The sequence below is a fragment of a genome, unplaced genomic scaffold (assembly GCF_019419815.1).
Source record: "Pyrus x bretschneideri cultivar Hongxiangsu unplaced genomic scaffold, Pyrus_bretschneideri_v1 Contig14, whole genome shotgun sequence".
Classification (NCBI taxonomy): domain Eukaryota; kingdom Viridiplantae; phylum Streptophyta; class Magnoliopsida; order Rosales; family Rosaceae; genus Pyrus; species Pyrus x bretschneideri.
Genome location: NW_025999435.1, coordinates 2394427 through 2407182, shown reverse-complemented (window position 1 = coordinate 2407182; position 12756 = coordinate 2394427). Strand labels below are relative to the sequence as shown.

Below are 12756 nucleotides of genomic sequence, written 5' to 3'. Positions count from 1 at the left end.
TATCTTATTCCTGTTAGGCATTTGATTACGGCATACAAGAGGAAATTCACACGTCTAATTCTCTATGGATTGACATTATGAAATCAGCTCACGTACCGGGCAAACAGCCCAACCCTTGGAACATACTATAGCCCCAGGTGGTGAAGAGCTGACATCAAGGTGCCAAATCTTCCTGTTGCTGTGAGCTCTCGGGGTAGATCAGCCCGTTATCCCAAGAAATTTTTATCCGCTGATTACAAAGTGTGTGTGAGTGAAATAATTTTCATACCCATTTATTTTTATCAAGTTACATGCTCTAAGAAACCTTCACTTTAGGGTTTAGGAACTACGTAACTTATTTGTGCTAATTTTTTCTTCTAGTTGCTAAAATGGTGCCAAGAAAATCATCCATTTCCAAAACAAACGATCCCCTGTCTTCTGCCTCATCCCTCACTGCTGCTCTTATCTGCTCCCCAATATCACCAGCTTTTTTCCTCATTTCTCCTCCTTTGCCACTTTTCTCCATTACCAAATCTATCAGTCTCTTCACCTCCTTCCCAACAATAACACTCTGTGATCCCCTTGTAAGTTCGACGCTCACGCCCATCTCCTCCGCCAACATCTTCGAGTTCAATGCCTGCTCGGACGCCAACGGCCACCCTATCATTGGCACCCCCTGGCTTAAGCTCTCCATCACTGAATTCCATCCGCAGTGGCTAACGAACACACCCGTCGACTTGTGTGACAATATCTCCAACTGGGGTGCCCAATTGTGCACCACCAACCCTTGTCTTCCTTTACTCATTCGATCTTCGAACCCCTCGGGCAACCACTCTGCTCGGAACTCACCCTTCATGTCATATCCAATCGGAGGCCTTATTACCCAAATAAAAGGCCTTCCACTTTCTTCCAACCCAAGAGCTAATTCCATCATCTGGTTTGAACTTATACTGTTTTGAGAACCAAATGAGACGTAAACAACCGAATCCGAACCTTGTGAGTCAAGCCATTCGAGGCATGCTTCAGGAGGTATGCCGAACTCTTTTCCGGCGCGTTGCCTTGAAACACTTAAGCGCAACGTAGATGATTTGTTGAGTGCTTCTAAAGGAAGAAGTGGTCCGATGGACCATACAGGACGCCCCAAGTAGTTCCTCAAGATCTTCAATCCAACTGGCTCAATCTCCTCAACAGTACTACACAACCAACCAAAGGATTTCGTTGAAAGCGAAAGCTGAGGTTGAAAAATTCTTGACCCGAAGTCAGTACCATCTGCAGCTCTTAAGTATGGATTCAGCTGAGATATATGGAAGCGGTAACTCTCAGGAAACCCCGGCACCGGGAACTCATCCGAAGCTGTAGAACGGTGTGGGAGGTTAAGCCAAATAGACACCAAAGCTGCAGTGCCATAGGCACCACCTGTGGTGAAAGTCACATGCGCAGTTCCAAAGCTGTTTGCAAGATTAGCAGCCCATCCAAAGTACATGTCAGAGATAATACAAAGCGGCGGGCGGCCTTCCTTTTCGATGATATCCGAGATAAGGCGGCGAGCAGGAGCTTCAAGACTCGTTGATGCAGCAACTAGGTTTCCTATTTTGCTGAGAGGCAAGTTCTCCGTGTTCTCGCCGTTCGGCGGCAAGCCGTGGTCTGTGCCGCAGAATGATAGCTCAGCCAAGCGGATGTTGGAGTCAGATTGGGAGCTTGAGTTGGAGGCGATCGTTGTGCGGAGGTAGTCGATGTTGAGGGCGGTGCTTGCGACGGTGACAGTGATCAAGCTTTTTCTCTGTTGGAGATTTCTTGCAAGTTGCAGGAATGGTATGAGATGGCCCTGAGCCATGAATGGCAGCATCACAATGTGCTCTTGGTCTTGGCCTTCCATCCCTATCTACCTTTCATCCTCTTTTTTGCCTTTTTGTATTTGACAGGAAGTTTTCAGTTTTTTTTTTCTGGTTGATATCAAAACAAAGAATGAATTTTCAAAAAAAAAAAAAAAAAAAACAATGCAAGGTTGGTTAAGGAATTTGGAGAGTTAAAAAGACACGTGTCTCCCTTTTATGGTGCCACGTTCTGATCAATCAGGACTCAAGGCGGAGTCAAATCTTTAAGTTTATATTTTTTATGTGATTTTTTTTTTGTATTAAAAACTAGGTCATCATCAACCATGCAAATTGTTTATTGGATTGTTTGTAGTTGTGTTTGTGGAATTATTGGTCCCTAGTCACCACTAATTTATTTATAAACTCTAGATTAAGATTGACAAATGGTGATTAGTGTGACGATCCGTCTCTAATTTTCTATGTAATTTCTCTCCGAGTATGTAAATTGACATTTATGCCTTTGTTGGCAAATTAACGTGGATGTGATTATGCAGCTTTAAATTATTTGTCTCACTATCATCATTAAACAGTACTGTTTATTTGATTGTTTGTAGTTTTTTTTGGCATTAAAAACTAGGTTAGCGTCAATATATATATTACAAATTGTTCATTTGATTGTTTGTAGTTTTGTTTATGGAATTATTGGTCACTAGTCACCACTAATTTATTTGTAAACTCTAGATTAAGATTGACAAATGGTGATTAGTGGAGGATTCATCAATCACAACACACATATATCTGTACTTACTCGTACCATAAATATAAGACATTTATCTAAAGATTTCACAACATTGAGGAAATTGTCGTTTTGGTTATTGAGAAATTTCTTTGCACCCACAATTTAGACTCCTATTATGTAACAGTTCTAATTGTAAAATTTATACGATGAAGACCGTTGTTATTCGTAGGCGAATTTGCATTCACCAAAAGCAACACAAGTTACATAAGCTTCCAATCTATTCAACTGGATTTTTAAACTTATAGAATAGTAACACAACTATTGCTTGTTTCAAGGGGATCGAAGGCCAAAAACACTATCACACAACATAACTACAATAGGCCTGCGATCACATAAGCTCCTTGGTTTCAGATCACATCAAACCAAACACAAATACAACTTTATACAAATGCACAACGTCTTCAAAAGGTAGTAATTTTGGCACTCTTAGTTTAGCTTCTCGCACTTAAATTGTGTATGTTATGTACTTTGTACGTTCACATCACAACCAAAGTGTCAGAAGTTAAACTGAGAGAGCGAAAACCGCTATTGCGATCATTTAATGAGTCCCGAATCAAAAGAAACCCCAGTGGAAGGCAACCAAAGGTTCCCAGAGATGAAACCACCAACAGTGAAGGCTTGTGCAGCAACCGGTGTAAGTGACGCATGATACCCCGGCCACCGGACCCGACCCAAAGTTGAAGCCCCAGGCCCATAATTTGAATACTCACCATAATACAATGTATTTAGAGCAAACCCACCAGACCAAGGTGACCAACCAGCCCTACTAATTGAGTCATCCAAGTAAGACTGCATGATAACTGTTCTTGAGTGCTGCTTCCATGGCCTTCCAAGATACGTCTCGTACTTGGATTTCACCGGAGCAAGATCCGAAGCAGCCGAAATTTTGCAGTTGTGAATCGAAATTCCAGTGTTCTGATCCGGGCTGGTTCTGCCTTGTGCTGTGACAAAGTTTTTGAGACCGGTCGAAGCTGGTTTTCTTGCGTAAATGTTGCAGTTCTGGAAAACTGCTGCTGAGTTTCCAAATATGAAATCAACTGTTCCGTAGATTTGGGTGTCTCTGTAGAACTGGCGCTTGGAGAGAGTGTAGAGGGTGTCTTGGTAGCCGACGATGGAGCATCGGAAAATCACTGACTTGTCAGCGCCGACTCGGAGGGCAACCGCTTGGTGCTTTGATGGACCGGCATTATTCTCAAACGTTATGTCACGAGCTATAAATCCGTCTCCCATAGCAGCTGAAAACAGGGTTGTTTGCATGTTACTATGTGCCATGAGGACATGCAATTTTTATTAGGTAAGAGAAAAGTTTCCTTCTTAACTCTTTTTGTCAAAAAAAAAAAACCTACGAAATTAAAACCTTGATCATCCTTTATGAGCATCACGTCTAACATTATAATTTAGGGAAATGGATATCGAAGAAAGGTGGTGGACTAAAGCAAGAAAAGAAAGAATTTTAATAGAACCAACTATTCCCTTTATGATTTCATTTCTTTTCTATTTGATGTTGATGTTGATGTTAGTGTATAGAAATGTGAACTGTTTTCATATTTTCTTGTCTTTTTTTTATTTATTTTTTTATGGATAATAATGCTTGTTTTTCCTCCACAGAGAATCTACTCATTCTCCATTTATAATTAATGTATTTTTGATGTACGGACTTCATAATCGAAATTGTTCATATGCATCAAATAAATTGACGGTTCATCACAACGATGTTACTTGTTATCAAAATCGTTGATTAGTTTGACACATATGAATGACTAAATGATATTAGATTGAATAGTTTTTTTACAGATATAATTTTTAAATGATGATAAAGAGAATGATTAGATGTAATATTTAGCTGACTAACTAACGTTAATTGGTCTCCCACTGTAACGCGGGAGCTACGATCGAGACCATTGCTACCATTGCTCCCTCACTGACATTACAAGACAACCCAAAGTTGGCCTCTCAGTGATGGGACACCGGTTAATCTCAATTGTCAAAGTTCTAATAACATGAGTGGTAGCAAACCCTATAATTTTTTCTTTATAATTTTATTTTTAATATTATCTTCAACGAGTATAAAATCATAATAATTTTCTTTTAAAAGTGAGTTTTGTAAATAATTTTGGTGAGTGACAATAGCACCAGTCATTAAATATTAGTTTTTCTCTAACAGTTTTGATTTTTTTTTTTAACAAAAGTTATTATTATTAAGGAGGTTCAAAAAGATTACAATAATTAAAAAAGTGAGAAGTTTTGAACTTGTGCGAGACATTACTTGTTATGATTTTATTTTTTGATATATGACCAAATTGTTTTTTCACCATTCTTTATAACAAAAAAGATTTTGTTAACAGGTAATTTACATATTTTACAATTTGACAAAATAAAAAAGCCATATATTTTAAATGAAGAAAAAGAAGAGGAAATTCTCTTATATTAATTAGAAACAAAAAAACCTAAAAAAGAGGGAAATTTGATATGTTCTTACCAACTGTGGCAGACTGGAAAGTGGTCCAACCATCCTCAGAGTTCCTATCGCCCACAATAATCGTCGCCCCCAAACCATCACCAATTAACATAACGTTTTTCTGCTTCGTTGGTATTTTAATATATTCATGATAAGTCCCAGCTTTTACATGAATTACAGACCTGCCGCCATCTCCACTCTCAGCCAATGAGGCCACCAACCCAAGTGCTTCGCCGATACTCTTGTGCGTACCACTCCCATCCAAAGCCACCACAGCATGTGCTTCTAAGTCACCCACAGAAGCTTCTAGAAGCTTTCTCTCAGCGCCGGACACCCAACTGGGAAAATCATCCGACAACAGCCTCCGGCCACCGACATTGTTACTAGGGTTTTTCTTTTGGGCCTGCTTTGGTGACCTACTAGTGAGCATGAAAAGTGACAAAGAGTTACTTATGAATTGGTTGATATTTTGAGCTGAAGTCTCCATAGAGCCCTTGTCTACCATTGACTTATCACTCGCAAGGCTGTCTAGACAAGTTTCTTGATTGGTTAGAGCAGCACTGAGCCAGCTTTGGATATCGTCGTCAGCATGGCTATAGGCGCTTTTGGTACTGTCGTATTTGAGTATGACATTATCGAGTAAATCGATACTGTCCTCGACCAGCTCGAGGCAGTCGTTGATAACGCCAAGTGAGTGTGTTTGATGAGAGGTTTGACGGTGGGAAATGGTAAGATTATAGGCAAGAGCGCGAACCAAACTAGCCTTGATAATGCTGAAGTCGACTGAGTGGACAAAGAGGCCTTCAAGGGTTTGAGGGGGTGGTTTAGTAATTGTAGTAATATTACTTGTTTTGGAGATGAAAATGGATTCACAAGCTGCTTGGTGAGGGGTATGTTTGCAAAAAGATACAATATTGTTGGCTTCTTTGGATGGTCCTGCTCTGGAGAATTTGGAGAAAAGGGATGGTGAAGAAGCCTGATTAGCTTCTGCTGATAGCAGCAAGATTTGTATGATCAAGAACATGCTTAGAAAGAAAGTGTGTGTTTTGCTTCTGTCTTCTCCAATATTGGAGGAACTCAGTATTGTAAACATGCTTAAATGAGAGAGACGGACACAGATTAGAGAATCTAGAGAGAGTTGTACGTATGTGAGCACTTAGCTTGGTTACTTATATATACACAATAGGGCCTTTAGTTTCATGCCACCTTATGACTTGTTCGGGAATATGTACGGGCTTTCATTTCAGTGTTCAGTTAAAGGTTGACCACTAATTAAATCAATTTTGTTTCAACTTAATTACCTGTGCACCCTAGCACACTACAATACAATCAAATATTGCCCCAACTTAACTAATTGTATAGTTTAATCGATGTTGAGTTTTATCACAAAAATATCTTAATACAATCAACAGTGAAATCATTTATTATCACGTTCTACTAGTTTATTCAAGTTTTTGACTTGAAATTGCATTCTTCAACAAAAATAAAGGTGACTTTGGTAGCTGTATACTCTAAATGTGATTGTTGTCACCATTATTGATCACTAATTCCTAATATATTGCTGAGAAGCAACGCTATCTTGTATTTGGGTCCCTACACATATATGTACATATACCAACTTAATTTATGCATGTAACCAAATGATGGAAAAAAAATTTAGTGAACAATGAAGTTAATTAATATAATTTGCGTATTAATTTATCACTAGTACTTGATCAGTTTGTTACGAACTAAGGAACTAAAACTTGCATGCATTTTTTTTTTTTGTTACAAATATTTATGTAATATTTAGGGTTTTCAGTATTTAATTCTTCCATGCAAGTGGAGTGGAGTAGGTTTTGATTACTGCCTACGTACAAACTTCTCTAATCATTATTATATATAACCATAACCAGATTAAGTAGATTTGGATTCTAATTAAGCAGGTTGGCACAGGCTGCTAGCTAGCTACCAAGGTTTTCTAATCACTGCGTACGATTATGTCGTTAATATCAGATTAAGCTGCAGAAGAAAGATTAGTTACACCAAAATAGATAATCCACCTCTTAACGCTTGCTTTAAGGTTTTAGCACTGGCAGAATCTTCTCATGACAATATTGATTTTTAATTAATATATAAGAGCATCTCCAATGGAAGGTGCAAAATGCTTTGAAATTGACATTTATATGCTTTGATCTCCAACGGGTGATCTGTAAAACACCAATATTGGCCAGAAGATGTAATAAAATGAAAACTTACACATTTAACATCTTTTGGAGGTGAAACCCGTCATTTAAAGAGAGAAAAATAAATGAGATCCTAAATTATACATCTCTTGAAAATGTAAAATAAGATGTAAATGTAACTTTTCCATCTCAATTTTTCATCTTCCAATAGAGATGCCGTAATATAATAGAATCTCTGATTTCTTGGTCATAGTTGATTATACAGAGAACGTATATCTTCATTTTTTTCTTTTCTTTTTTTAGTTTGCAAAATAAAATTATAAGACCCATGAGATCATCTTTAGCATCTGCTAGGCTGGCCTTCTCCAAGTAATTTTTAAGTAGGATAGTGATATCCACATTTATTTTTACTTCTCACGCATTCTTCTTAATTTCTTATCATCATATCGAAAGAATTGAAGAAGATCAATGGTAAAATATTAATAAGGGTGTATGAGAGATAAAATGAATATATGAATAATATACTATCCTTCAAGTATGATGGGTACACGGTATTATAATTTCAATGATTTTATATTTATATTTCAAATAGAGAAATTGTTGCCCACATTCCAATATAATTATCATACACTTTTTTGCTTTTGTTTTTTTTTTTCTACAAGCAGGGATTACTATATGATGATTTTGCATAAAGTGGCAATAATAGCTCCTTGAAATACATGTACATGTACTATACAAAATTTTAATGGACTAGAATTCTTTTCCCTCCTCTTTTCATCCCCTTTCATCTCCTCCTATAACATTCTCTTATTTTGTCTTTTTCTTGCTATAAAAAATTAATATAAGATGTTGACATGGTTTAACCGTAACCATTCAAATAGGAGAAGAGGGAAAGGAAAGGAAAAAAAGAAGAGAAAGAATCCTACTCCAATTTTAATATGTTGGGTTACAGTCACAAATAGTTGTTTGCGACTGTTTTGTATGATAAATTGTTTTTTATAAGCTCATCACAATTTGAAAAAGCTTTATGGAGGGAATTGGATCTTATTCGGATTCAAATTGTAGAGATTTTAAGAATCCTCACATCTTAGTCATTCAGTATATATCGTGCGGTCAAAAATTATTTAAATTTTTTATTTAAAATTAAATATAAACATTACTTAACGGACATGTACGATAAATGATTATAATATAAAGATTTATAGGATTCCCACAAAAAGAAGAATCCAATGATGATCCACATCCTCTACGAAGAACAGATGGAGCACCAAAAAGTGCTTTTATAATCTATATTCATTTTCAAGTTACTTTCAAAATTTTGATCGATTTCAATTAAGCTCTCTATAGAGAGGGAAGAGATTTCAATTAAGCTCTCTATAGAGAAGGAGGAGGATTCTCTATCCTCTTAATCTTTCTATCCTTGCATGCCTTTTTATTTGAACGGTCACGATTAAGTTATGTCAACATCTTATATTGATTTCTTTATAAAGATAATAAGATAAAAAATAATATGTAAGAGAAGAAGATGAAAATGAATGAGAATAGAAAGGGTAGAGAATCTTCGAGAGACAAATGACAAGTCAATCCATGTACTCTCTAACAAAACCCTATTTTCCTATGTACTCAGAGGCAGAGCTAAAAATGGCATACCTATCACCTCTTGGACCAATAATCATCCCTACTTGGAAGTCTATATAATTGCCTCGTGGCGAGCACTTCAAATGTCACTACGTCAGCTAAATTTCCTAAATGACAGAGCTTAAACAGGGAAAGTTCAAGAGAAATGTTAAGGGGAATTCAATAGATCTGCTACCTCATATTTTTTACATAATATTTTATAATATTAATATAATAATTGATATTAAATTATAAAATAACAATGAATTCATGAAAAATCATGCTACGAGAGAACTTCGTTTTGAAAAAGTCTCCATAGTCTTTCTTGAAAGTTCAGTTTATCAAATCAAAGCTCGATGTGACTATCGCTTGGTATACGTAATGTACCTGCAGACATACAAGGCTCCTTGCTTGCTGGTTAAGTAATTACTAATCAATACTACACTAATCACTCCTGCACGATAATTAAGTCTTTTATATATATATATACACACACACACATATAGGCATGCACGTAAATTGATAAAATGAAAGTTAAATAGTTAAAGTAAACAAATAATCTTATATTATGTTAGAAAAAAAAATTTCATAAACCAATTAAAATAGTTGAATTCACATAATAAAATCGATCTTTATGAAATTTACATTAAGAATAGAAAAAATAATATTTAATAAATAATTGATTGAATCACATTATTGCTAGCCTATTGTGAGACTAAGCTTATCCCCTTATTTTTAGTGTAGATAATATTGTTTGTTAAAAAAAAAAAATTATTTGACAACCTTCCGCACACAGTTTATCGCATGCATAAAGACCAGTGGATATAAGGCCTACGGTTATGTCCATAAGTATGTCGATTTGGGTCCAGAATTTTGAACCTTGAATTTCTTTGAGAAGGTTATAATATGAAATTCCAAAAAATCGACGTACGTTTAAGTACAAGATTAAGGCCAAAATGTCAATTACATAATTTTCATCCCATAAAGTAGCCTTAATTGTACTTAAAACTAGCCTTAAAATTAGTTGTGGCAGTATTTCTCTACTACGTCAAATCAAACACATCCACTAGCTAGTACTGTAACGCAATGTCACTGTCAAAATTTGCAACTTGAAATGATATATATAAAAGGGGAAAGGCATCCTTTCCGGATCTCTTTCAACTTAATCCACTTAGTTCAAGATTCGGACCGTTAAAATTCGATCCAACGATTTCAAATAAGGAGCTCCTTTAAAATAATAATAACTGTAACCGTTGAATCAAATTTAAACGATCCGGATTTCAGATTAAGTTAATTAGGTTGAAAGGGATATAAAGGGTGGCGGATGACATCTTTTTCTAGAAAAAAAAAATAGCTATACTTTGTAGTTGCTGGTTGCAATCTATGATAGATAAGTTAGGAATTAGAGAATAAAGCATGTATGTATCAGCATACACTGTCGGCAGGGAGTGAAAGGGTGATTTTTTTTCTTAATCAAGTTATGCACATTTTTTTCATAGTGTAGAAGGCATTTTTTGAATTACGGTGTGCTACGCGTGACTTACACATTTTAAATGTATTTATATGCGTAAATTAACAAAAGGAAAGTCAAATATTTAAAGTAAATGAATAATCTTAGATCATGCTAGAAGAAATCCCTCATAAACTAATTAAAGGAGTTGAATCCACATAATAAAATCGATCTCTATAGAATTTACATTAAGAATAGAGAAAATAATATTTAATAAACAACTAATTGAATCACATTATTGCTAGCCCATTGTAAGACTAAATCCACCCCCTCCCCCTTAGACCATCTCCATCCGAGGGCTGGCCAGAGGGCTCATTTTAGCCATTTGGCCCTCCAAGATATTAATATTTTAATGAACAGTACAGGGTCATATTTGCCTCCGTCTCTAACCGAGGGCCAAAGGGCCAAACAACTCATTTTAGCCCTGTCACAAAAAACGTCTCCAACAGAGGGCCATAGGACCAAACATAATTTATTATTTAAATTTAAAAACTACAACAACTTAAATTTAAAAACAACAACTTATATTTAAAAACTACAACTAAAATTTAAAAAAGAAAAATTAAATTTAAAAACTACTACAACTTAAATTTAATATCCATAATCAACATCATCTTCATCATCCGTCATCGTAGGAGTATAGTCAGAGGTAAACAACTGCCGCCGACTTATAATTTCTTCTTTTTTTTTCCTATCAAAATAGGTCTTACTAATTGGAGTGTAATTCGAAGTGTTCATTTCCATATTCTTATCATTCATCTCTTCTTGTATTTGTTTGGCCCGTTCTTCATGCCTACACTTCCTTTCTTCCGCCTCAAGGGCATTTTGCTCCACCAATAATCGCAATGAGGCCACTACTTCATGTTGAGCGGCGTAATCATCATTTGCCTTGCCCTTTTCGTTCAACCTTCAAGCCTTGTTTCATCCCATAACCCTAGGTATGGAACCTTCACTCGAAGATGGATTTTCTACCCTTGTTTGTTGAATGGTTAGAGATCCATCTTCATCCATATCTGCAGCTGAGGATGCAGTTCCGAACACCGACGTAGGAGCTCTCTGTGGTGGATCTTCAAATAACACCCACCCTTTACAAATTTCCCAACAACTGTGAAACTAAAAGGGTTTCGAGCTGCTGTCCATATACAATTCCTCCGCCTGACGTACCTAGAAAAAAATTAAAGGAAATTAATTTATGAAATTAAATGTAATATAATTAAATATTTAAAATAAATTGTGAAAACACTTACTTCATCGTAGTAATTAGCGCCGCTTTTATGTCTACTTGCGGCTGCTAACAATACTTGATGCCATTTGTTTAAACTTGGCTGAAGATGTTTCTTCCATCTTGAAGAACAACTTTCATGGTTTCGAATATTCACTGGAGCGGTGCCTTCATAGAACTCTAAGTATTTTTTGGACACACGAGTCCAAACATCGTCATTTGTTTGATAATTCTCCCTCACATTATCATCCGACACCCATCTATAAGCCTTGCAAAGAGCTTCATCTTCTTTTCGGGTCCAATCCCTACCTTTCATTGCAGACGAGGCCATTTCAAAATTATTAAAAAAATTGAAGGATAGATTTTTGAAAGAGGAAGGAAAATATGAGAATTGAAATGGTGTAGGAATGGTGAAAATTTTGTGAGGAATTTATAGGAAAAAAAATAGAATTAAAAAAATAAAAAAGAATCCAACGGTAACTGGCGCTAGCTAGCAACGGCTAGTTGACGTCAACTAGCCGTTGGATTCAAAATTCTTTTTAAGAATTCCTGTCGATTATAATCGACATGATTAATCAGTTTTCTGGTCAGCCCCGACCGGGCTGGCTAGTTGCTCGCAGCCAACCCTCCAGCCCTTTCAGATTCCGTGGGGCCTTCTCAGATTCCACGAGCCATCTGGCCTTGCCCTCGGTTGGAGACGGTTTTCGAGCTATTTTCAGCCCTCTGGCCCTCTGGACCCTTCGGTTAGTGATGGCCTTAGTGTAGATAATATTGTTTGTTAAAAAAAATAAACAATCATTTGACAACTATTTAATCACATTATTATTCGCGTGCGAAAAACCTTTTTTATAATCGGCATTGCATGCCTCTTAAGATGTTTTGAACGTGTTTAAAAATAGAGAAAATAATATTTAATGAACAGCTGATTGAATCACATTATGGCTAGTATATTGTGAGTTACTAATTAAAAAAAAAACAGTACAAAAAAAATTAATCATTAAAAAATACTATGAAAATGATGAAAATACCCCTGTCATATTTGATGCATTATTTTGGGTTGCTTTTGAAGTTTTTTTGTTTGAGGGGCATTTTTGTCCTCTTCTTCTTTTTTTTTGGCAAAGCTTGTGAACCAAAAAACAATATTCATTGGACTTGTTGGCTTTATAAAAATGAGTAAATTACATAAAACTAC

General features: G+C 36.1%; 2 protein-coding genes across 2 annotated transcripts; both read right to left on the bottom strand.

Moving 5' to 3' along the window:
- Window positions 1–247: 247 nt before the first annotated feature.
- LOC103932073 (UDP-glycosyltransferase 92A1-like) lies at window positions 248–1952 on the bottom strand. The gene has a single exon (XM_009341624.3). It carries the CDS (start codon window positions 1853–1855, stop codon window positions 344–346), a length of 1512 nt encoding a protein of 503 aa, XP_009339899.2. The 5' UTR covers window positions 1856–1952; the 3' UTR covers window positions 248–343.
- A 778-nt stretch (window positions 1953–2730) lies between these two features.
- Window positions 2731–6216, bottom strand: LOC103932075 (probable pectinesterase/pectinesterase inhibitor 35). Its single transcript, XM_009341625.3, has 2 exons — window positions 5072–6216; window positions 2731–3827 (listed from the first exon to the last, which is right to left on the bottom strand). The coding sequence occupies exons 1-2, from the start codon at window positions 6141–6143 to the stop codon at window positions 3127–3129; spliced, it is 1773 nt and encodes a 590-aa protein (XP_009339900.2). The 5' UTR covers window positions 6144–6216; the 3' UTR covers window positions 2731–3126.
- Window positions 6217–12756: the final 6540 nt, after the last annotated feature.

Excerpts from the sequence above, each read along its gene's own strand:
- LOC103932075 (XM_009341625.3), bottom strand. The coding sequence starts at position 6,143 with ATGTTTACAATACTGAGTTCCTCCAATATTGGAGAAGACAGAAGCAAA. Across the intron at positions 3,828-5,071 it reads TTTCCAGTCTGCCACAGTTG|CTGCTATGGGAGACGGATTT; the intron begins GTAAGAACATAT and ends CCCTGTTTTCAG.
- LOC103932073 (XM_009341624.3), bottom strand. The coding sequence starts at position 1,855 with ATGGAAGGCCAAGACCAAGAGCACATTGTGATGCTGCCATTCATGGCT.